Source organism: Geotrypetes seraphini, chromosome 6, assembly GCF_902459505.1.
Source record: "Geotrypetes seraphini chromosome 6, aGeoSer1.1, whole genome shotgun sequence".
NCBI classification, from domain to species: Eukaryota; Metazoa; Chordata; class Amphibia; order Gymnophiona; family Dermophiidae; genus Geotrypetes; species Geotrypetes seraphini.
In genome coordinates this window covers 1,601,600-1,627,849 of record NC_047089.1, presented here as the reverse complement: position 1 = coordinate 1,627,849, position 26,250 = coordinate 1,601,600, and the positions used below count along the sequence as shown (strand labels likewise).

At 45.0% G+C, this 26,250-nt stretch overlaps 1 protein-coding gene across 4 annotated transcripts in view; it reads left to right on the top strand.

The window, feature by feature from the left end:
- Nucleotides 1-26,250, top strand: part of LOC117362998 (F-box/WD repeat-containing protein 7-like) — a 113,385-nt gene that overhangs the window by 29,644 nt on the left and 57,491 nt on the right. For all 4 annotated transcript variants that reach the window (XM_033950118.1, XM_033950117.1, XM_033950116.1 and 1 more), the window contains exons 6-7: nucleotides 14,628-14,762; nucleotides 15,477-15,600. In XM_033950118.1, coding sequence (XP_033806009.1) covers nucleotides 14,628-14,762; nucleotides 15,477-15,600 — 259 coding nt within the window. The remainder of the gene's footprint in view (nucleotides 1-14,627; nucleotides 14,763-15,476; nucleotides 15,601-26,250) is intronic.

Genomic DNA, 26,250 nt, shown 5'->3' with positions numbered 1-26,250 from the left:
AATGAGGAGAATCTAAGGGATCCCCGTCAACATGGATTTACTAAGGGGAAATCCTGCCAATCCAACCTGATCAGCTTCTTTGACTGGGTGACGAGGAAACTGGATGTTGGGGAGTCCCTGGACATCGTATACCTGGACTTCAGTAAAGCATTCGATAGCGTACCACACCGCAGGTTGCTGAGCAAGATGAATTCTATAGGATTGGGCGACACATTGACGAAATGGGTTGGGAACTGGCTTGGAGGTAGGCTTCAGAGGGTAGTGGTGAACGGCACCCCCTCCGAAATGACGGAGGTAATCAGTGGAGTGTCGCAGGGCTCGGTCCTGGGCCCGATCCTATTCAACATCTTTATAAGAGACTTGGCAGAAGGGCTGCGAGGTAAAATAACATTATTCGCCGATGACGCCAAACTAAGCAATGTAGTGGGCAAAAGCACAACAGACATAAATTCAATGTCCGACAACATGATGCACGATCTACTCCTACTGGAGTGCTGGTCTAGATCTTGGCAACTCAGTTTCAATGTCAAAAAATGCAAAGTCATGCACCTGGGCAGCCAAAATCCATGCAAGACTTACACCCTTAATGGCGAGACCCTAACAAGAACTGAAGCAGAACGAGACTTACGGGTGATCGTCAGTGAGAACATGAAGACTGCTAATCAAGTGGAGCAAGCTTCATCCAAGGCAAGGCAAATCATAGGTTGCATACGCAGGAGTTTCGTCAGCCGTAAGCCTGAAGTCATTATGCCATTGTATAGATCCATGGTGAGGCCCCACCTGGAATACTGTGTGCAATTCTGGAGGCCGCATTACCGTAAGGATGTGCTGAGACTGGAGTCAGTCCAAAGAATGGCCACCCGGATGGTCTCAGGACTCAAGGATCTCCCGTACGAGGAACGACTGGATAAGTTGCAGCTGTACTCACTCGAGGAACGCAGAAAGAGGGGTGAGATGATCGAGACATTCAAGTATCTCACGGGCCGCATCGAGGTGGAAGAAGATATCTTCTTTTTCAAGGTCCCGCGGCAACAAGGGGGCATCCTTGGAAAATCAGGGGCGGGAAACTGCACAGGGACACCAGGAAATTCTTTTTCACTGGAAGAACATAACATAAGAAATGCCTTCACCGGATCAGACCGAGGTCCATCATGTCCGGCGATCTGCGCACGCGGCGGCCCTTTTAAGTACACCTTTTAGGAGACCCGGTTCACTCGTATCCCTCAATATGATTTTCAAGAAGATGTGCATCCAACTTGTGCTTGAAACTCGGAACAGTAGTCTCCGCCACAACCTCCTCCGGGAGAGCATTCCAAGCGCCAACCACTCTCTTTGTGAAACAGAACTTTCTAACATTTGTCCTAAACCTGCTGCCACTCAATTTCAGGCTATGACCCCGTGTCCGTGTCACCTCCGAAAATGTTAGTAATGCTGTTTCCTGGTCTATTTTATCAAATCCTTTTAATAATTTAAAAGTCTCTATCAAATCACCTCGCAATCTTCTCTTCTTGAGGGTGAATAGTCCCAGTTTTCTGAAGCGTTCTTTATAGCTCAAATTTTCCATACCTTTGACTAGTTTCGTGGCTCGCCTCTGCACCCTCTCCAGCAGAGCTATATCCTTCTTAAGGTATGGAGACCAGTGTTGGACACAGTATTCCAAGTGAGGTCTGACCATTGCTCTGTAAAGTAGCATTATGACCTCTTCCGATCTACTCGTGATCCCCTTCTTAATCATGCCCAACATCCTGTGGTTGATCGCTGGAATAGTCTTCCACTTCAGGTTATGGAGGCCAGCAGCGTGCCTGATTTTAAGGCCAAATGGGATAGACACATGGGATCTATTCACAGAGAAAGGTAGGGGAGGTTCATTGGGGTGGGCAGACTAGATGGGCCGTGGCCCTTATCTGCCGTGGTGATGATGATGCAGCAGCAGCTGGTCTCAATCCAGAATTATCTGATCCTGATTATGTGAATGAAGATTCAGAACCAGAGACCTTTACATAAGCTGAGCTCAATGATAATATTCATGATCTAAATCTTTCAAAAGAAAAAGCAGAACTTCTTGCTTCAAGACTTAAGCAAAAGCACTTGCTTGCAAAAGATGCTAATATAACTCATTACAGAAAATAGAATAATAACTTTAAAATATTCTTAACTGTAAATGGCTCTTCAACATTTTGTTACAAGTGCATTATTCAGATGAATGGCGTCTCTGCACTGCGATACTCAAGAAAACAGAAGGGAGGTGGGACTGGAACCAATGAAGGTAACTCAAGAGAGAAAGCACACCCTAAGCACAAATAAAAAGGCCAAAAACAGAAAACTATTACTGTTGGGGGATTCCATCATCAGAGGCATTAACCTTGGAACACAAGGCGAGGAGACCAAAATAGTGAAATGTCTTCCAGGATCCTCAGCTACCAGGAGTTCCAGGCAAATGCAGACTATAATGAAGGAAGAAACTAAGGATTTTAACACTGATGTTGTCATCCATCTGGGAACAAATGACCTGGCCAACAACTCCACACTTGCAGCACAGAAAGCTTTTCGGGAGCTTGGTGAAGGCGTGAAACCTTTTGTAAAGACTTTAGCTTTTTCTGAAATACTGCCTGCATATGGAAAGGGGGAGCAAAGAGTGAAAAACACAGAGGACTTTAATAGATGGCTCAAAGCCTGGTGTCATCAAGAAGGCTTCAGGTACATAGGAGGATGGGGAAATACATGGAAGGACAAGAAGCTATATTGCACTGATGGGCTACATATTACTACAGCAGGAAAAAGAAACCTTGCAGAGAAATTTAGACAATATTTTTCTAGGCATTTAAACTAGAAGGTGGGGATGGTGTAAGTATGAAGGACAATTATAGAGACCACCCCCGGCAAAAGAAAAGATGTGATAGTAGTAAAGACTGCAACATAAGCAATATCAGCAACTCATTTCTTAGTATTACAACGGAAAGTGAAACGAAACAAAAATCCATACGAAAAAGGAGATTATCACTGAAAAATAGCTAGAATGCGATGACCACAAATGCTCGCAGTCTAAGCAACAAAGTTCATGATCTGCAAGCCCTGATGTTAGAGGCAGATCTAGATATTGTCGCTATCACAGAGACATGGTTCAGTGAATCACATGGATGGGATGCAAACATACCGGGATATAATCTTTTTAGGAAGGACAGAGATGGTCATAAAGGTGGAGGAGTAGCTCTCTATGTAAAGATCAATATCCAAGCGACCGAAATGCAAGGGACCTGGGGAGAGGAAGAAGCGATATGGATTGCTCTGAAAAGAGAAGATGGAACTTCTATCTACGTGGGTGTAGTCTACAGACCTACGACTCAATCGCAGCAAATTGATAAGGATCTGATTGTGGATATCCAAAAGTTTGGAAGGAAAGAGGAGGTTCTGCTGTTGGGAGATTTCAACCTGCCGGATGCGGACTGGAATGTTCCGTCTGCGGAATCGGAAAGAAGTAGGGAGATTGTGGATGCCTTTCAAGAGGCTCTGCTCAGACAAATGGTGACGGAACCCACAAGGGAAAAAGCGATATTGGATCTGGTCCTCACAAATGGAGAGAGTATCTCTAATGTTCGAGTGGGTGCTCACCTGGGTAGTAGCGATCATCAAACGGTTTGGTTTGATATAACGGCTAAAGTGGAGAGCGGCCGCACGATACTTAAAGTCCTAGATTTCAAACGTACGGACTTTAATGCTCTGGGAGAGTACCTGAAGAAAGAGCTGTTAGGATGGGAGGACATAAGAGAAGTGGAAAGACAGTGGTCTAAGCTGAAAGGAGCGATAAAAATGGCTACGGACCTTTATGTGAAGAAAATCAATAAAAACAAGAGAAAAAGGAAGCCGATATGGTTCTCCAACCTAGTGGCTGAGAAAATAAAGGCGAAAGAGTTGGCGTTCGTGAAATATAAAAAAAACCAAGACGAGGAGAGCAGAAAGGACTACAGGGTGAAACTGAAAGAAGCCAAGAGAGAGATACGTCTGGCGAAAGCAAATGGCTAAAAATGTAAAAAAGGGAGACAAAAATTTTTTCAGATATATTAGTGAAAGGAGGAAGATGAAAAAAGGAATTGCTAGGATAAAAGATGCTGGGAACCAATATGTGGAAAGTGATGTGGAGAAAGCGAATGTGCTAAACAAATACTTCTGTTCTGTGTTTACAGAAGAAAATCCTGGAGAAGGACCGAGATTGTCTAGCAAAGTTACACGGGAAAATGGAGTAGATTCTGTGCCATTCACGGAGGAGGGTGTTTATGAGCAACTTGAAAAACTGAAGGTGGACAAAGCGATGGGACCAGACGGGATCCATCCCAGGATACTAAGGGAGCTCAGAGAGGTTCTGGCGAGTCCTATTAAAGACTTGTTCAACAAATCTCTGGAGACGGGAGTGATTCCTGGGGATTGGAGGAGAGCGGATGTGGTCCCTATTCATAAAAGTGGTCACAGGGATGAAGCAGGAAACTACAGGCCGGTGAGCCTCACTTCAGTTGTTGGAAAAATAATGATTTGCTGAAAGAAAGGATTGTGTACTTCCTTGAATCTAATGGGTTACAGGATCCGAGGCAACATGGCTTTACAAAAGGTAAATCGTGCCAAACGAACCTGATTGAATTTTTTGATTGGGTGACCAGAGAGCTGGATCGAGGACATATGCTAGATGTAATTTACTTGGATTTCAGCAAAGCCTTTGATACAGTTCCTCATAGGAAGCTGTTGAACAAACTTGAAGGGCTGAACTTAGGACCCAAAGTGGTGAACTGAGTCAGAAACTGGCTGTCGGACAGACGTCAAAGGGTGGTGGTTAATGGAAGTCATTCGAAGGAAGGAAAGGTGAGTAGTGGAGTCCCTCAGGGATCAGTGCTGGGGCCAATCCTGTTCAATATGTTTGTGAGTGACATTGCTGAAGGGATAGAAGGAAAAGTGTGCCTTTTTGCAGATGATACCAAGATTTGTAACAGAGTAGACACCGAAGAGGGAGTGGAAAAGATGAAAGAGGATCTGCAAAAGTTAGAGGAATGGTCTAATGTCTGGCAACTAAAATTCAATGCAAAGAAATGCAGAGTAATGCATTTGGGGATTAATAATAGGAAGGAACCGTATATGCTGGGAGGAGAGAAGCTGATATGCACGGACGGGGAGAGGGACCTTGGGGTGATAGTGTCCGAAGATCTAAAGGTGAAAAAACAGTGTGACAAGGCAGTGGCTGCTGCCAGAAGGATGCTGGGCTGTATAAAGAGAGACGTAGTCAGTAGAAGGAAGAAGGTGTTGATGCCCCTGTACAGGTCATTGGTAAGGCCCCACTTGGAATATTGTGTTCAATTTTGGAGACCGTATCTGGCGAAGGACGTAAGAAGACTTGAGGCGGTCCAGAGGAGGGCGACGAAAATGATAGAAGGCTTGCGCCAGAAGACGTATGAGGAGAGACTGGAAGCCCTGAATATGTATACCCTAGAGGAAAGGAGAGACGGGGGAGATATGATTCAGACGTTCAAATACTTGAAGGGTATTAACGTAGAACAAAATCTTTTTCAGAGAAAGGAAAATGGTAAAACCAGAGGACATAATTTGAGGTTGAGGGGTGGTTGCTATTCAAGAACAATGTTAGGAAATTCTACTTTACGGAGAGGGTGGTGGATGCCTGGAATGCGCTCCCGAGAGAGGTGGTGGAGAGTAAAACTGTGACTGAGTTCAAAGAAGCGTGGGATGAACACAAAGAGTCTAGAATCAAAAAATAAGATTAAATATTGAACTAAGGCCAGTACTGGGCAGACTTGAACGGTTTGTGTCTGTATATGGCCATTTGGTGGAGGATGGGCTGGGGAGGGCTTCAATGGCTGGGAGGGTATAGATGGGCTGGAGTAAGTCTTAACAGAGATTTCGGCAGTTGGAACCCAAGCACAGTACCGGGTAAAGCTTTGGATTCTTGCCCAGAAATAGCTAAGAAGAAAAAATTAAAAAAATTTAAATTGAATCAGGTTGGGCAGACTGGATGGACCATTCGAGTCTTTATCTGCCATCATCTACTATGTTACTATGTTTCTATGTTACTATGTATGTTGATTCTTCACAGAGAAGCTTGAAGGCAGTGTTACTGCACAACGGAAATTCCAAACCAAGTATACCAATTGCCCATTCTGCTCATCTAAAGGAGTCTTAAGAGAATATGACTAGAAGAAATCAGTTATAAAACACACCAGTGGAACATCTGTGGTGTTCTGAAGGTTATTGGCTAATGGGAATGCAAGGAGGATTCACTAAATACTGTTGTTTCCAGTGTTTATGGGATAGCAGATCTACAGCTGAACATTACGTCAAGCGTGTCTGGCAGCTGAGAGATACCTATAATCCAGGGACAAGCAGTGTGAAATTTATGCCATTGGTGGATCCTCATACAAATTTCTTCAACTTCTTCATATCAAGCTGGAGTTGATGATGAACCTGGTAAAGGCCATAGGTAAAGCAAACTCACCAGGTTTTCAATATCCTGTTAAGAAATTTCCAAAAATCAGCATTGCAAAACTGAAAACAGGGATATTTATAGGCCCACAGATAGGTCCGTTATGCAGGATGAAGATTTTAAGCAATCACTCTCAGCAGCTGAGCTTGAAGCTTAGGAGGCATTCAGATGGTTAGTGGAAAACTTTCTGGGCAACCACAAGTCTCCTTCATACAAGGAAGACGTTCAGAATCTCTTTGACTCATCAGAGACTTGGCTGTCACATGTCATTAAAAGTACACTTTTTGCACTCACATCTTGACTTTTTTCCAGAAAATCTTGGTATGGTGAGTGACGAGCAAGGAAAATGTTTTCACCAGGACATTCAGTTAATGGAGCGTCGCTACCAAGGTTTCTGGAATGAGAGTATGATGGCCGACTACTGCTGGATGTTGTGCCGTGACAATCCAGACAACTCACAAAAGGTTTCTGAGTGACACAGTCCAGTGTATGTATTATGCTATGCTGTGTGCTTAATTGACTTTGGACTGAAAATACTGCAACATTTCTTTAAGTTGATGCTGCAATTCTTAAAATCCTATATGCTAAAATTCTATAAACTAACATTACTCGTAGCATTAAAAGTTTACGTGACTGAAAAAAACTAAAAACAGGTCTGAAATCAGCATGAAAAACTGATTTAAAAAAATGTGCTATGTTGTCAGATGATTCCGAAAAAAACATTTTTGTTGCCTTGTGTTATCGATACTTGGACATCCCAGCTATTAGGATGTCCAAGTGCTGATTTAGGTGGGATTTTGGATGTTTCAAAGTTTTGATTATGAGCCTCATACCCAACATTAGTTTTTTGGGTTTATAAAAAATTTTTTATTTAAGTTGTTTTTTAAATTTTATTTTTAAAATCCAACATTGGTAATACAGCACTTTGAACTACAAGACAAAAATTATATGAGGACAGAATTGGTTTTAATCTGCTCAAAAGCCACATCTACAAGAAAGCAGATTTAATAGCAAATAAAACCTGATCCTTCATGGATAAAAGAATCTTTTCAAACACCTAAAACTTTCATTTTCTTTTGCACTATAAGCACCATGCTATCCACCTCAACAACTACTGGTCATAATGGATCTTCAACCCTTCCTACCAACTTCAACTCCATTTTTGCAAGATTCAAAACTAGTCTATGACACATCATCCAATCATAAGAATAGCCCGTTTTCATGGTGGCCACCAAGGCTGTGGAGTCGGAGGAAATTTCGGGTACCTGGAGTCGGAGTCTGAGTCTGAAGTACAAAAAGTGAGGAGTTGGAGTCGGAACATTTATCTACCGACTCCACAGCCCTGGTGGCCAATCCAGGTTACTAGTACCTGGCAAAAACCCAAACAGTAGCAACATTCCATGCTACAAATCTCAACACCAACACTAGGATTTGATCTCACAAACACTGATTGCGGGGCAGCAACTCTACCTATGAGCCACACCTGTACTTATTATTTATTTAGAGCATTTATATTCCACTTATAGCCTAAATGGTTTACATTCAAGTATTTCAAGCATTTTCCCTCTGTGTCCCGGTGAGCTCACACACTGTCTAATGTACCTGGGGCAATGGGGAATTAAGTGACTTGCCACACTCTACAATCATAATCCCAAGGAAACTAATTATTCAACACTCCAAACACTTCTTCCTTATGCAAAAGGAATTTAATTTTTTACTAAGGTTTGCATTCAGCTCAAAGGAGAGAGAGGGAGGAAAGAGCCTCATTAGCTTTCAAGCAGGCTATATTTGTGAGCTCAAAATTCTCCTCCTCCTAATGATTCTCTGTTGGTTTTTACAATTAATTAATTTTATAATTTTTAATAAATATTTTTAAATTAATGATTTATTTTGTGTATTTTTAAAATATATTTTTATGTTAAAACTCCTAATAGCTAAACCCTAACATTCCAAACTTCCATCATCATTGGGGGGGGGGGGGGGGGCGCGGCAGCTAACAACAGTCTTCGGGAATGACCATAAAATCACTTCCCGCTAGTGTCGGATGAGTGTTAGCATAATATTGCACAAATGTTTAAGCTACAACACTTATCTCTCTTCCCTGCAATTCAAGAAATCTTCTTCACTCCGTACTGCTGTTCAAAAATGGCGAGTCTGCTTAAGCCCAAAAGCCGATGGTGGCCTGCCAGCGTTTCGCTATGCTGCGTCAGGGCAATGAGGCTACTGTGCAAAAGATCAAACTTTACAAAATATAATTAACATTCCCCTTGGTTCATGAAACAAATTAGATAAACTTACATCGGCACATGACTCCGTGCTCATAGGCTAGCAAACAGGGAACCTTCAGGACAGATTTTGAACTCTATGGCGTCTGACATAACAGAACCGCCTCCATCTTGGACTACCCAATCAATTGCTCTCTTGCAAAACCTGGGCTGACCACATTAGTAAATCAGCTCCACCTAATAAATACAGGAACTGAAATTTCCTTCGGGCGAACTTAATTTATGGAGTTCATAAATACCAAACAGAATTTTAAAAGAAAATACTGTTATGCAAATGCTGTTCATTTCCCTCCTGATCAACAAGCTTACAATAATTGCTCGTTATTTCTTTTAACTTCTTTTCACCTCTTTTAGCCCCTCAAAAGGCAGATAAAAATAAAATAAAAATATAAAGTTCTGGGAGGATTTAATTACAGGAAAAGGTGCCAATCTATCCTAGAATTTAGACCCTGGGGTTCTTCCGTACCATTCCTGTTCCACTAGGCAGCTCTGGTGAGAATAGGTGGCGTAGGTGCATTCACTCTGAATGGCATTTCTGGGTGCATGCCTTAAGGTGCTGGGTTTGTGAAGAGGAAGGTTTTCACAGCCTTCCTGAAGCTCCAGAGTCTATTGTTCTAACAGATGGGGAGATGGTGTGTCATAGTCTGGCAATGAAATGTGAGTAACATAGAAATAGACAGCAGATAAGGGCCACGGCCCATCAAGTCTGCCCACTCCAGTGATCCTCCCTATCTATCTTTGCGGATAGATCCCACATGTCTATCCCATCTGGCCTTAAAATCCGCCACACTGGTGGCCTCAATAACCTGAAGTGGAAGACTATTCCAGCGATCAACCACCCTTTCAGTGAAGAAGAACTTCCTAGTGTCACTGTGCAGTTTCCCGCCCCTGATTTTCCACGAATGCCCCCTTGTTGCCACGGGAGTAGGAGTATTTGCGGACTGTTTCAGTTTTGAGAGAGTGGCCAGGAGCTATGGTCTGTGGTTTGTCTCCTTGGGACCTCAGTGGTCGCTTTGGGAAGTAGATTTGTAGTTTAGTTGTCATGTAGTGTGGAATTGTTTCATGGAAGGTTTTGAAAGCGAGCATCAGGTCCTTGAAGGTGCATCGTTTTTGAATGGGCAGCCAGTGCATGGAAGCTAATGCAGGGGTAACATGGTCGCGAATACCAAGGTTTTTCAGGAGGCAGATTGCAGCATTTTGCACCCTTTGGAGGCGAGAGAGTTTTGGTAGTAAGGCCCACTAGTAGTGTGTTGCAATAGTCTAAGCGAGATGGTACAAAAGCGTACAATAGTTGATCAAATTTGGGGTCTGAGAAGTATGCACGTATGGTTTTTAGCTGGCGGAGGTAGTAGAAGGAGGAAGATACTAGTTTGGATAAGTGATCTGTCATTAATAAGTTTGAGTCGAGAGTTACTCCTAGGCTGTGGATTTATCCTTGGGTGTAAGGGTGTTTGTGCCCCAGGAAAAGGACGGACTGAACCAGAACATACGCAGGTAGGGCTAGTCTCAGGGCGCTGGTCTTTGACCAAGGGCTGCCGCGTGAGCGGACTGCTGGGCACGATGGACCACTGGTCTGACCCAACAGCGGCAATTCTTATGTTCTTATGGGGTATACGCAAAGATCTTTGTGGATCCAGAGAAGTTCTTTCTTGGACTCATTTAACTGTAACTTGTTCCCAGTCATCCAAGTCTTTATTTCAGTTAAGCAAGACTGGAGATTTTTGATTTGTGTATCTCGGTGTCGGCCTAGTGGGAGGTAGAGTTGTAAGTCATCTGCGAAAGAGTGGATTCTGATTCGGTGTTTTTCCGCTATGTTCAGTACTGGTTTGACATAGAGATTGAAAAGGAGTGGTGATAGTAAGGCACTCCATAGTGGAGTGGTTTGGGTTCAGATAAGGATTTCCCCTTTAGAACTCTCTGGGATCTGTCGTTCAGGAATGAGGAGAACCTTCGAAGTGCGCTGTCACGGATTCCAATGGTTTTTAGCCTGGACAGGAGGAGAGAGTGGTTGATGGTGTTGAAGGCAGCACTGAGGTCTAATAGTACCAGCAGTGCATCATTCCCTTCATCTAGGATTTTCCAGCAGTCATCTAAGATGTCCAGGAACACTGTTTCTGTGCTGTGGAGTTTCCTGAAGCTTGATTGGAAGTTGGAGAGGGTGACATTTGTCTCCATGAAGTCTTGTAGTTATATGAGTACTGTCTTTTCCAATATTTTTGAGATGAATATGAGGTTTGAGACGGGTCTGAAGCTGCTTGGGTTGTCTGGATCCATGGTTGGTTTTTTCAGGAGTGGTTTTACTATTGCTGATTTCCAGCTCTGTGGAACTACACCTGTCATAAGGGACTCGTTTATTAAGGGTAGGATGGATTCCAGGAATGCCTCGTTTGTATCCAGGAGTGTAGTGGAGGGACATGGGTCCAGGATCGAGGTCGTGGGGCATACGGAGTTGATTATGGTTTTAAGGTTGTTGAGGGAGATCGGTTTGAAACTGTTCAACGTTTCCGTCTTGTGGGGATTTACGTCTTGAGTGGTCTTTGGGTGTTTTGGCCTCTGAATCCAGATTTGCACGTATCTTTGATATTTTGTCATGAAGAGATCCCACATGCCAATCCCATCTTTTCTTAAAATCTGGCATGCTGCTTGCCTCAATTACCTGTTGTGGAAGATTATTCCAGCAATTAACCACCCTTTCGGTGAAGAAATATTTTCTGGTGTCGCCATGAAATTTCCCACCCCTGATTTTCAACGGATGCCTTCTTGTTGCCATGGGTCCTTTAAGGAAAAAGAGATCCTCTTCCACCTCGATACAGCCTGTGACATATTTGAACGTCTCGATCATGTCTCCCCTCTCTCTGCGTTCCTCAAGTGAGTACAGCTGCAACTTACCCAATCGTTCCTCATAAGGGAGATCCTTGAGTCCTGAGACCATCCTGGTGGCCATTCGCTGAACCGACTCAACTCTCCGCACATCTTTTTGATAATGCGGCCTCCAGAATTGTACACAGTATTCCAGATGGGGTCTCATCATGGATCTGTACAACGGCATTATGACCTCGGACTTATGGCTGACGAAACTTCTACGGATACAGCCCATGATTTGTCTAGCCCTGAATGAAGCTTTCTCCACTTGATTGGCAATCTTCATGTCTTCGCTAATGATCACCCCCAAGTCACGTTCTGCTACAGTCCTTGCTAGGATCTCACCATTTAGGGTGTATGTCCTGCATGGATTTTTGCCGCCAAGGTGCATGACCTTGCATTTTTTGGCATTGAAACTTAGTTGCCAAGTCTTTGACCAATGCTCCAGCAGGAGTAAGTCCTGCGTCATACTGTCGGGCATTGAGCTTTTGTCGGGCACTGTGCTTTCATCTGTTGTGCGGTTGCCTACTATGTTGCATAGTTTGGCGTCATCGGCGAATAATGTAATTTTACCTCGAAGCCCCTCAGCCAAGTCTCTTATGAAGATGTTAAATAGGATCGGGCCCAAGACCAAGCCCTGCGGCACTCCGCTGATCACCTCCGTCGTATTGGAGAGGGTACCGTTTACCACTACCCTCTGAAGTCTACCTCTAAGCCAGTCCCTAACCCATGCGGTTAATGTTTCACCCAGTCCCATCGAACCCATCTTGCTCAATAACCTGCGGTGTGGGACGCTATCAAACGCTTTGCTGAAGTCCCCTATATCCAGCTTTCTTGTTACCCAGTCAAAGAAGCTGATCAGATTGGATTGGCAGGACCTTCCCTTCATAAAACCATGTTGATAGGGATCTCGTAGATTCTCCTCGTTCAGGATCGTATCCAATTGGCGTTTGATTAGTGTTTCCATAAGTTTACTCACTATCGACATGAGACTCACCGGTCTACAATTCTCAGCCTCCGTCCTGCATCCCTTTTTGTGGAGTGGAATGACGTTAGCCATTTTCCAAACCAACGGGACTCTTCCTGTACTTAGGGAAAGATTGAAGAGCGCGGATAACGGTTCCGCCAGGACGTCACTCAACTCCCTGAGCACCCTGGGGTGTAGTTTGTCCGGTCCCATAGCTTTGTTCACCTTGAGTCTTGATAGCTCCTCATAGACACTGCTGGGCGTAAACTCGAAATTTCGAAACGGGTCTTCCGAGTTTTCCCTCGTCGGCAGCTGAGGGCCGAAGACCGAGCAGAAGTATTCATTAAAAGTTTGGCTTTGTCGGAGTTCGATTCATCATAGTTCCCGTCGGGTTTCCTAAGGCGTACTATCCCATCTGTGTTTCTTTTTCTGTCACTAATATACCGGAAGAAGGATTTATCACCCTTCTTGATGTTCTTCGCAAGGTTCTCCTCCATTCGGAGTTTGGCCTCCCTGACTGCCGTTTTGACTGCTTTTGACTTGGCCAGATAGTCTTCCTTGGATTCTCGCTTCCCTGATTGTTTGTAGATGATGAACGCTCTTTTCTTCTTTTTTTATGAGGTCTGAGATCTCCGCAGAGAACCACTGTGGTCTATTGTTTCTTCGCCGTTTACTTACTGATTTGACGTAGCGGTTGGTTTCTTCGTGTAAGGTTGATTTCAGAGTTACCCAGACTTCTACATTATCTGTTTCGGTATGGTTTTGCAGTGCCCGATGGATGAAATCTCCCATGCTTTCGAAGTTTGTGCCCTTAAAGTTGAGGACCTTGGTTGATGTGCTTGACTTAGTGAAACCTTTCCTGAGGTTGAACCATATCATGTTGTGGTCACTGGAGGCCAACGTATCACCTACCGAGACCTCTGTGACACTTTCTCCGTTGGTGAGTATTAGGTCTAGTATCGCCTGATCCCTAGTGGGCTCTAATACTATTTGTCTGAGTCTCGCTCCCTTTATAGAGGTTAATAGCTTCCTGCTGCCACAGGTCATAACGGAAAGATTGTTCCAATCCACATCAGGCATATTGAAGTCTCCTAACAATACTGGGTCTCCACGCAAAGTGATATTCTCAATGTTTTCGACTAATTCTATAGCCATGTCCTCCTGTTGGCTTGGAGGTCTGTATACTACACCAAGATATAGGCATTTGTCCTTCCCCCTAGCCAAATTCACCCAGATGGATTCCCCAGTGTACTTGACATCTGCGATTTTGGTAACTTTGATGTCCTCTTTAGTGAATAGTGCTACCCCTCCTCCCATTTAGCCAACAATCTGAAACCCATTCACATACTAATCATTGAAAACATACTACCATATGATTTGTGCAAACAAGATTGTTTAAGCTCTGTTTTAAACAGAGAGAAGGAAGTAATCCAGAGCTTAGGACCTGTTACTCGAAACACAGGTTTTTCTCTGTACCTGTTGTTTAATTAAGTGGCAACAAGGAGCCTCAAGACAAGCTCATGATATAAGAAGTTATCGTACTTCAGTCTATCTCCTGAGCCCAGTCGTTCCAACCAAATAGCAATCTTGTAATCTTCTGGATATGACCAGAATCTTCTCTTATTGTAATCCGCCTAGAACCAAAAGGTATTGACAGAATAAAAAACATCAATGTAATGTAATGCAAGAGCATAGTGCTCTGGAAGATGGATGGAGTCGCAGACTTGAAACGATAAAGGGTGAGATCATTTTATGAAGTGCTTTAAAATCCAGACTTAAAATCTTAAATTTTATTCTCTGATTGGTATCCAGTGAAGGTTTTTCTGAATAGGTGCAATATGAGTGTATCTAGGTGTTTCCAGCTAATATTTTGGCTGTCACATTTTGGGCTGATTGTAGAGCTTTTAAACAATTCTTAAACAAAGCCGCAATCAAAGCAAAGAAAGATTGTTTTGTGGCTGTCTCTAGCGCTCTTCTCTTGACCATATTTATTGGTGGCTGTAGAGATCTGGATATAACATTCCTCTCTCTCCTCCAGCGATGGAGTGGCCCAGAGAAATTGTTGGCCTTGGATGAGCTTATCGATCGATGTGAACCTTCTCAGATCAAGTACATGATGCAGGTCATTGAGCCGCAGTTTCAGAGGGACTTCATTTCCTTACTGCCTAAAGAGGTACGTGAGCAGATAAGGGGGCAATGGGCAAGAACTTGATCAACAGGCATTGATGCCTAAGACTGATATTGCCCTTCTCCATTCTAGTGTACCAGAAAGCAAGCATTAATTTTGGTGCCCTAGAATCAGGGCTAGTGTAGCTGACCAATGGTAGGTGGTGATAGACTGACGGTGCCCCTAGCACCGTACGATGTGTACGATGTGTCCAACACAATATTTCAGGCTGGGAATACAATTTTTCAGTTCTGTGGAACTGGTTATATTTTCAGATGGTACCCCCCCTCCATACTCCTTTGATTAGTCTCTAGAACAGGGGCAAAGTCCCTCCTCAAGGGCCACAATCCAGTCAGGTTTTCAGGATTTCCCCAATGAATATGCATGAGATCTGTTTGCATGCACTCCTTTCATTGTATGCTAATAGATCTCATGTATATTCATTGGGGGAAATCCTGAAAACCCGACTGGATTGCAGCTCTCAAGGAGGGACTTTGACACCCTTGCTCTAGAAAGAGCTTGTGGACCATCAAAAGGTTGGATTTGTTGGACCTCAGCTTTTTAGCCTAAATCTCTATGTAGGTAATTTCTCTAAATAAGTATTTGCCAACCTTAATGTATTTTATTTCTTCTCTACTCTTCTTCAGCATCCCACTTGTACTCTCCTTTGTTGCTTTCTCATCCTGATTCTTAAGTGTTGATGCTGTTCTGTTTCTCCAGCTGGCGCTGTATGTGCTGTCTTTCCTTGAGCCACGAGATTTGCTGCGAGCTGCCCAGACCTGTCGCTATTGGAGGGTTCTAGCTGAAGACAACCTGCTGTGGAGAGAGAAGTGTCGAGATGAAGGTACAGTGGCTCTGTCCTATGGGAAAGAGTGATGAGGAGGGGTGAAATATGCTAGAACCAGAGAAGGGCAGTGGTGAAGAGGAATGGGAGAAGAGGAGGCAAGGGTCTGTAGAATTGGAGGGAGGGAGCACAATAGAATGGGCAACATAAGGAAAATAAATTTTGAAACGTAGAAATATGAAGACAGATAAAGACCAAATGGCCCATCCCAGCATCCACTATCGCCTCCTCTTCCTACCCCAAGCCTTCTTGAATTCAGACACAGTCTCTGTCTCCACCACCTCTTCCGGGAGAGTGTTCCACGCATCTACCACCCTTTCTGTAAAAAAGTATTTCCTTCGATTAATCCGGAGCCTATCACCTTTTAACTTCATGCTATGCCCTCTCATTCCTAAGCTTCCTTTCAAATGAAATTGATGAGTCTCAAGTGCATTTATGCCACAAAGTATTTAAACGTCTCTATCATATCTCCCTCTTTTCCTCCAAAGTATAGAAAACGGCAGGAATATGGTAGAAAAAGTGATGAGATGTAGAAAGGAACATGAAAAGGCTGTGGAACAGAAAAGAGAGTGGGGCTATAGTAGAATCGGAAACAGGAGAAAGGAGAAGGATTGAGAGAACAAGGAAGATGACCTGCTAGAGAGAAGGGGAGTAGTAAATTGTCCGGTCTAGTAAACTGAATAATGCATGTGGTAAACCGTGGACAGGTATAAGACCATATCTGACAGGTTGAGAGAAGGACTGACTTTAAGAACAAATGGGATCAACACATGGGCTCACTTCAAAGAAGAATTTAGAGGGGAGGGTTATTTGAGTTGGCAGACTTGTTGGGCCAAAGGCCCTTTTCTGTCGTCATATTCTATGTTTTTAAGTGGAAGAATGCAGGGATGAGGGGGAGGAGTGGTAGAAGAAGATGTGAGACAGAACTCTAAATCCCTGATACTAGATCAAGGTGGCACCTTAGGTGTCTGTGGACCAGATTGTACTGCCAGCAGTCATCCTGGAACAGCTGTCTTAGTGCATGTTTGTTGCTGAACGCTGAATAGTAACATATAGTAGATGACGGCAGATAAAGACCCGAATGGTCCATCCAGTCTGCCCAACCTGATTCAATTAAAAATTGTTTTTGTTTTTTTTTTTCTTCTTAGCTATTTCTGGGCGAGAATCCAAAGCTTTACCCGGTACTGTGCTTGGGTTCCAACTGCCGAAATCTCTGTTAAGACTTACTCCAGCCCATCTACACCCTCCCAGCCATTGAAGCCCTCCCCTGCCCATCCTCCTCCAAACGGCCATACACAGACACAGACCGTACAAGTCTGCCCAGTAACTGGCCTAGTTCAATCTTTAATATTATTTTCTGATTCTAAATCTTCTGTGTTCATCCCACGCTTCTTTGAACTCAGTCACAGTTTTACTCTCCACCACCTCTCTCGGGAGCGCATTCCAGGCATCCACCACCCTCTCCGTAAAGTAGAATTTCCTAACATTGCCCCTGAATCTACCACCCCTCAACCTCAAATTATGTCCTCTGGTTTTACCATTTTCCTTTCTCTGGAAAAGATTTTGTTCTACGTTAATACCCTTTAAGTATTTGAACGTCTGAATCATATCTCCCCTGTCTCTCCTTTCCTCTAGGGTATACATATTCAGGGCTTCCAGTCTCTCCTCATATGTCTTCTGGTGCAAGCCTCCTATCATTTTCGTCGCCCTCCTCTGGACCGCCTCAAGTCTTCTTACGTCTTTCGCCAGATACGGTCTCCAAAACTGAACACAATACTCCAAGTGGGGCCTCACCAATAACCTGTACAGGGGCATCAACACCTTCTTTCTTCTACTGACTACGCCTCTCTTTATACAGCCCAGAATCCTTCTGGCAGCAGCCACTGCCTTGTCACACTGTTTTTTCGCCTTTAGATCTTCGGACACTATCACCCCAAGGTCCCTCTCCCCGTCCGTGCATATCAGCTTCTCTCCTCCCAGCATATACGGTTCCTTCCTATTATTAATCCCCAAATGCATTACTCTGCATTTCTTTGCATTGAATTTTAGTTGCTAGGCATTAGACCATTCCTCTAACTTTTGCAGATCCTTTTTCATATTTTCCACTCCCTCTTCGGTGTCTACTCTGTTACAAATCTTGGTATCATCTGCAAAAAGGCACACTTTTCCTTCTAACCCTTCAGCAACTGGCATCCAGCGAAATGTCTGGCTCCAGAATATTGTAAATGAGGTCTCACCAAAGTCTTATACAGGAGCATCAATACCTCCTTTTTCCTACTAGCCATGTACCCTTCGCCGTCACCTTTTCATCCTATTTGGCCACCTTAAGGTCATCACATACAATCACACCCAAGTCCCGCTCTTCTGTCGTGTACATAAGATCTTCGCCCCATAAACTGTATTGTTCCCTGTATCTCTTATCGTTGGGTTTTTGCAGCCCAAATGCATAACCTTGCATTTCTTAGGATTAAATTTTAGCTGCCAAATTTCAGACCATTCTTCAAGCTTTGCCAGGTCTTTCTTCATGTTGTTCAAACCATCCTGGTTTTCTACTTTATTGCAGATTTTGGTGGTATCCGCAAAGAGGCAAATCTTACCTAACAACCCTTCACTAATATCATTTATAGAAATGTTAAAAAGAATAGGCCCAAGAACAGAATCTTGAAGCACATCACTGGTAACATCCCTTTCCTCAGAGCGATCTCCATTGATAACTACCCTCTGTCACCTTTCACTCAACCAGTTCCTGACCCAGCCCGTCACTTTGGTACCCTTCCCGAGGGCACTCAGTTTATTTATTAGACGTCTGTGTGGAACAATGTCAAAGGCTTTGCTAAAAACTAAATACACCACATCTAGTGCACATCCTCTATCCAATTCTCTGGTCACCCAGTCAAAGAAATTGATCTTTGTCTGGCAAGACCTACCTCTAGTGAATTCACAGGATGCCAGAAACTTGACCATCTTCTGTTTTAAAAGTGTTTCCATTAATTTGCTTACCACAGAAGTCAGACTTACCGGCCTGTAATTCCCTGCTTCTTCCTTACTTCCACTTTTGTGGAGAGGGACCACATCTGCCCTTCTCCAGTTCTCCGGTACCACTCGCGACTCCAGAGACTCGTTGAAAAGGTCAGTCAGGGGAGCTACCAGAACTTCCCTAAGTTCCTTCAGCACCCTTGGATGTACACCATCCGGCCCCATCGCTCCCCACGAACACAACCATCTGAAAATTGATCAGGGTCTATTACTCATCCATCCCTATTTATGTTTGCTTTTTGCAGTCCCGCTCCCAGCGCTTCAGCCGGGAACACAGAACAGAAATATTTGTTAAGCAATTCGGCCTTTTCTTTATCAGCTTCTACATATTCTTCCCCTTTGAGTCTCACAATGCCACTTTTGCACTTCTTCCTATCACTAATATATCTAAAAAATGTCTTGTCTCCCCGTTTTACTGTGTCAGCTATTTTTTCTTCCATTTGCATCTTTGCTTTCTTGACTACATGACCAGCTTCTCTCAAAAACTGAGATCTAATGGTGGGAAGCTTTTTTCATTTTCGACTACTTGGTAGATCATGACTCTCTTTCTTTCCTTCCTCGAGTCAATTCTGTTTTATTTTGCAAATTGTAACTACTCCTTTTGTGTGTTCATTTTTGTCCCTGTTATGGTACTATCTTGTTTCTTTTTTCCCTTCTATATTATTCACTTCCTAAATGTAGTATATTAATAACATTTAAAAATATATTTCAATATAAAGTCTTCTATGTTGAAATCTGAGACTTTGGGCTTTAAGGAATATTGGGCCCATAAGCTCTTAGAACTTCTTTTTTAAAGATAGCTTTTTGTAACTTACTTCACTCACAGTCCAAATGAAAAAGAGTTGAAATAAATTTAGCATGTACAACCCTACTGAAACTTGAATTGGGTGAATGTATTTTTATAGCCCTCTCCCTTCCCTCCATAGGAATCCATTATCCCAGGACAAGCAGGCAGATATTCTCACTAATGGGTGATGTGATCCAACGGAGCCCCAATGTGGACGCTTTTTTGAAGAAAAACTCGAAGTTTCGAGTTGCCCGCACCGCGCATGCACGAGTGCCTTCCCGCCCAGACCAGGGCGCATCTCCTCAGTTCTTACTTTTCCGCGGAGCCGAGAAGTCCGTCTTCGACTCTGCGCAAAGTTTTCTTCACTTGTGCCTTCTAAGTCCGCGGTTTTGGTTTTAATTGATCTTAATCGCTGATTTTCGTCGTTTTATTGTTTCCAAAAAAAAAAAATTTCTTCGTTCCGTTCGACCGGGCAAGCCACATGGCCGCAGCCCCGCGGCTTCGATCTCACGGCGGAGCTTTTTCGGCCTATGTCCTGGCCTATCACCGGTTTTAAAAAGTGTGACAAGTGCCAGCGCGAGATTTCGCTAACGGACCCTCATCGACACTATGTTCGGTGTCTCGGGCCTTAACATCTCCCGAAATCGTGCCGGCCTTGCTCCACACTCACCGGCAATCACACCACTGTTGATATACCAGCGGCGCTACCCTCCTAAACAGGCTCCCCCCCATCAGACAGCCTGTGAAGAGACAGCACCTGCAGAAACATCATTAAAAGCCTCAACCATCTACTGTCCCTAAGGTTCCTCAGCCCTTTTGACTGTCTCAAAGAGGGCATAACCTCGGTCGTTCTGCCTTTTTCAATCAATCCACCCATCGGAGGTCGTCTCCAGCATTTTTACCACCGATGGGCGACCATTACCACCGACCTCTGGGTCCTTTTCCATCGTAAGTTCCACCAAATTCCTCGGGAACATCCTCCAAGAGAGTATCCTTCCAAATTAACCCAGACCGCCCTTCTTCTTCAGGAAGCCCAGGCCTTATTACAGCTGGGGGCTGTCGAACCGGTCCCTCGGGACCAACAGAACAAGGGGTTTTACTCCCGGTACTTCCTCGTTCCGAAAAAGATGGGCGATCTGCGACCCATTTTGGACCTCAGGGTACTCAACAAGATTTTGGTCAAAGAAAAGTCTTGCATGCTGACCCTGGCATCCCTGTATCCCCTCCTCGAGGGCTGCGAGGTAAAATAACATTATTCGCCGATGACGCCAAACTAAGCAATGTAGTGGGCAAAAGCACAACAGACATAAATTCAATGTCCGACAACATGATGCACGACCTACTCATACTGGAGTGATGGTCTAGGTCCTGGCAACTCAGCTTCAATGCCAAAAAATGCAAAGTCATGCACCTGGGCAGCCAAAATCCATGCAAGACTTACACCCTTAATGGCGAGATCCTAACAAGAACTGAAGCAGAACGAGACTTAGGGGTGATCGTCAGTGAGAACATGAAGACTGCCAATCAAGTAGAGCAAGCTTCATCCAAGGCAAGGCAAATCATAGGTTGCATACACAGGAGTTTCGTCAGCCGTAAGCCTGAAGTCATTATGCCATTGTATAGATCCATGGTGAGGCCCCATCTGGAATACTGTGTGCAATTCTGGAGCCCGCATTACCGTAAGGATGTGCTGAGACTGGAGTCGGTCCAAAGAATGGCCACCCGGATGGTCTCAGGACTCAAGGATCTCCCGTACGAGGAACAACTGGATAAGTTGCAGCTGTACTCACTCGAGGAACGCAGAGAGAGGGGTGAGATGATCGAGACATTCAAGTATCTCACGGGCCGCATCGAGGTGGAAGAAGATATCTTCTTTTTTAAGGGTCCCGTGGCAACAAGGGGGCATCCGTGGAAAATCAGGGGCGGGAAACTGCATGGGGACACCAGGAAATTCTTTTTCACTGAAAGGGTGGTTGATCGCTGGAATAGTCTTCCACTTCAGGTTATTGAGGCCAGCAGCGTGCCTGATTTTTAAGGCCAATGGGATAGACATGTGGGATCTATTCACAGAGAAAGGTAGGGGAGGGTCATTGGGGTGGGCAGACTAGATGGGCCGTGGCCCTTATCTGCCGTCTATTTCTATGTTTCTATGATCTCAAGGAGGCCTACACCCACATTCCCATTCATCCGGCTTCCCGCCAATACCTCAGATTCAGGGTGGGACACCTTCATCTCCAATACCGAGTGCTTCCATTCGGCCTGGCCTCGTCACCCAGAGTCTTCACCAAGTGCCTGGTAGTGGTAGCTGCAGCACTCAGAAACCATGGTCTCCATGTGTTCCCTTACCTGGACGACTGGCTCATCAAGGATTCCACGTCTCAGGGAGTCGCCCTCGCGACCCAGAAGACCATTTGGTTATTGCAACATCTGGGATTCGAGATAAACTTCCCAAAATCCCACCTACAACCCTCCCAGACTCTCACCTTCATTGGAGCGATCCTGGATACTACCCAACTCAGAGCGTTTCTTCCTCCCCCACACATGAATGCTCTACTTCACCTCTGCCATTCAGTGTCCTCTCGCCCATCCATCCTGGCGAGACAAATGATGGTCCTGCTAGGCCACATGGCCTCGACAGTTTACGTGATCCCATTTGCCAGACTCCACCTGAGGATCCCCCATTGGACCCTGGCGTCTCAGTGGTCCCAAACGTCCGACCCTCTGACGCCCCCTATCCAGGTCACTCCTGCTCTACAACAGTCTCTGCACTGGTGGATGCTATCGTCCAATCGCTCCAGCGGTTTACTATTCCACACCCCCCACCATCAGAAAGTCCTCACGACCGACTCGTCGACTTATGCCTGGGGGGCTCATCTGGATGGCCTCCGCACCCAGGGTCACTGAACCAGTGCGGACCAGCAGTGCCACATCAATCTCCTGGAACTCAAGGCGATCCTCAACGCTCTCCATGCCTTTCAGCATCTCCTTTGCGACCAGGTTGTCCTCATCCGCACAGACAACCAGGTCGCCATGTACTATGTCAACAAGCAGGGAGGCACGGGATCGGCCTCCCTTTGCCAGGAAGCTCTGAAGGTGTGGGATTGGGCGATTCGCAACAACACCTTCCTCGGAGCGGTCTACATTCAGAGTGCAGACAATGCCTTAGCACAGTGTTTTTCAACCTTTTTTGGGCAAAGGCACACTTGTTTCATGAAAAAAATCACGAGGCACACCACCATTAGAAAATGTTAAAAAATTTAACTCTGTGCCTATATTGACTATATATAAAGTAATTCTCTTGAATAGGAATCAAATAAACACAAAGAAAGTATTTTATAATTACTTTATTATGAAATATTAAGTAAACAGAATAGTGAAAAATTATAAAATACTTTATTCAGTGCGAAACCTGAGCCTGTTTGGCTGAACACAAAGCTGATATTCTGGCTGGAATCGAAGAAAGACACACACGTAGCTCTTCGTCAACAGCTCTCAGTCTCTCTCTGTATTTGGTTTTTTATAGCATACAAAAATAGACAAATATACCCTCCATCCTTTTTATTAAACCACAATAGCAGTTATTAGCGCAGGGAGCTGCGCTGAATGCCCAGCGCTGCTCTTGACGCTCATAGGCTCCCTGCGCTAAAAACCACTATTGCGGTTTAGTAAAAGGTGACCATTTTGTAAAATATAGACAGCAGATATAAATTCAGAACTGTGCATAGTAAGTGAAGGGAAGTTTTCATCTCTGGGAATTTACCCAGTTAACTATTAAGTTATTTGGGCAAATTCCTTTGAAAACTGTGGTAATACTGCCTCCACTTTGCTAAATTTAAAATAAAATCATTTTTCCTACCTTGTCTGGTGATTTCTGGTTGCACTTTCTTCTTCTGACTGTGCATCCAATCTTTCTTCCCTTCTATCAGCCTGTATGCTTTCTCTCCTCCACACCTCATTCCCTCCCCCAACTTTTTCTTCCTCTCTCCCTGACCTTTCTTTCTTTTTTTTCTGTTTCTCTTCTTTCCTTCTGTTTCCCTGCCTGCCCCCTTTCTTTCTTTCTCCCTGCCGTTCCCCAAGCCACTGCCGCTGCCATCGGGGAACAGGACCCACCAATGGATAACAGGCCCCAAAGCTGACGCCGACGCATGCTCTCCCTGACGTCAATTCTGCAATCGGGGAGGAAGTTCCGCCCCGCCAGGCAGCGATTGGCTGGCCCGAACTTCCTCTCCGACTGCAGAATTGACGTCGGGGAGAAGAAGACTTATTGGCTCGATAGATTAGATCGCCAAGACAAAGTGAGTCCTGGGTGATCGATTCACTTTGCCTTGGCGAGCTACTGGTGCCTCTGCCTCGGGCCCCCTGTCAGCTCCGGGCCCCTGAATGCAGGACTGGTAGTACTGCCCTGATGGCGGCCCTGCGGCACACCAGGCAACATCTCGCGGCACACTAGTGTGCCGCGGAACAGCGGTTGAAAAACACTGCCTTAGCAGACAGCTTGATCGCCTCCTGCAACCTCATGAGTGGACTCTCAACTCCACTCCTCTTCATCACATCTTCGCTCTGTGGGGGACACCTCTTCGCAGCCCCCCACAACTTCAAACTGCCTCAGTTCTGCTCCAGGATCTACACTCCACATCGCCTTGAGGCAGACGCATTTCTTCTGGACTAGACAAATCTCTTTCTATATGCGTTTCCTCCATTTCCTCTCATCCAAAAGACCCTAGTCAAGCTGAAATCAGCCCTTGCCACCATGATCCTGATTGTGCCACGGTGGCCCAGACAACCTTGGTACTCCCTTCTACTTCAACTCAGCAACAGGGAACCTTACCTTCTACCAGTTTTTCCATCTCTGCTTACACAGCATCAGGGATCTCTGTTTCACCCCAACCTGCAGTCTCTACACCTGACAGCTTGGTTCCTCTCAATGTAACCCCTCTACAGTTTTCCCAACCTGTGAGGGACGTCCTGGAAGCTTCACGGAAGCCTGCTACTAGGCAATGCTACCACCAAAAATGGACTAGATTCTCTGTTTGGTGTGTTTCTCAGCATCAGGAGCCTCAACACTCTCCTTATCTTCGATTTTGGACTATATTTTACACCTGTCTCATTCTGGCCTCAAGTCTTCTTCGATACGAGTCCATCTCAGTGCAATTGCTATTTTCCATCAGCCTCTGCAAGGAAAACCTCTATCTGCTCATCCTGTGGTTTCCAGATTCATGAAAGGACTTTTCCTTGTCAATCCCCCCTCTCAAACCGCCTCCAGTGGTTTGGGACCTCAATGTTGTTCTTTCACAACTTATGAAGCCTCCATTTGAACCTCTTCACAAGGCTCATCTGAAGTATCTCACTTGGAAAGTGGTGTTTCTCATTGGCCTCACTTCTGCTCGACGAGTCAGTGAGCTCCAAGCCTTGGTTGCGGATCCTCCATTTACAGTATTCCATCATGACAAGGTGGTTCTCCGCACTCATCCGAAATTCCTGCTTAAAGTTGTCTCAGAATTTCATATCAACCAATCCATTGTTCTTTCCGAAGCCACATTCTCACCCTGGAGAATCTGCCCTTCATACTCTGGACTGTAAGCGTGCTTTGGCTTTTCTACTTAGAACCTCACAGAACTGCTCCTCAACTTTTCATCTCCTTTGATCCGAACAAGTTGGGATGTCCTATATCCAAGCGCACCATCTCCAACTGGATGGCGGCTTGCATCTCGTTCTGCTATGCCCAGGCTGGATTGCCCTTGACAGAAAAATCACAGCCCATAAGGTCAGAGCTATGGCAGCTTCTGTAGCTTTCCTCAGATCGACACCAATCGAGGAAATTTGTAAAGCTGCCACTTGGTCCTCGGTTCATACCTTCACTTCTTATTATTGTCTGGATACTTTCTCCAGAAGGGATGAACAGTTTGGCCAAACAGTATTGCAAAATTTATTCTCCTAAGTTGCCAACTCTCCCACCATCCCATTATGGTTAGCTTGGAGGTCACCCATTAGTGAGAATAGCTGCCTGCTTGTCCTGGGATAAAGTAATGTTACTTACCGTAACAGTTGTTATCCAGGGACAGCAGGCAGCTATTCTCATGTCCCACCCACCTCCCCTGGGTTGGCTTCTCTGCTAGCTATCTGAACTGAGGAGATGCACCCTGGTCTGGGCGGGAAGGCACTCGCGCATGCGCGGTGCGAGCGACTCGAAACTTCGAGTTTTTCTTCAAAGAAGCGTCCGCATCGGGGCTCCGTTGGATCACGTCACCCATTAGTGAGAATAGCTGCCTGCTGTCCCTGGATAACAACTGTTATGGTAAGTAACATTGCTTTCTCTGCCTGTCTTCTCTTCCATCTCTGGAGAACACAACCCTTCATATCTTTCTCTCTCTTATCCTCTTCTGCCACTGCTTGGGCCTCCTCCCCCCCCCCCCCCCCCGACATCTCTCCGCTGTCGCCATCCCCCTTGCTCGTGGTCCATATCTTTCTCTCTTCCTTTTTGTCTGAGACCTCTTTTCACCTTTGACTGCATTCCAGCGGTTCTGGGGACTTGCCTTGATCGCTGCACTGAAAGCAGGCTGCTTCTCACTGGGCCAAAGCCTCTCTTTCTGTAGCATTGGAAATGGCTTATTACCTCTAGGGCTTTAGCCCAAGCCATCTCTCCACTGCCCAAGGTAGAATCTTTGCCAGAAAATTGAACTTAGCCAAAGTTTCAATGCCGTAATTAAGGCAAGTTCCCAAGGCCACTAGGGAGAGGGGGATGCCGGAGTGTGGGAAGAGGAAAAAGAGAGAGATGTGGACTGTGAAGCAGTTAATCGTGTTAAATTTTTTAACATGAGTTAAATTAT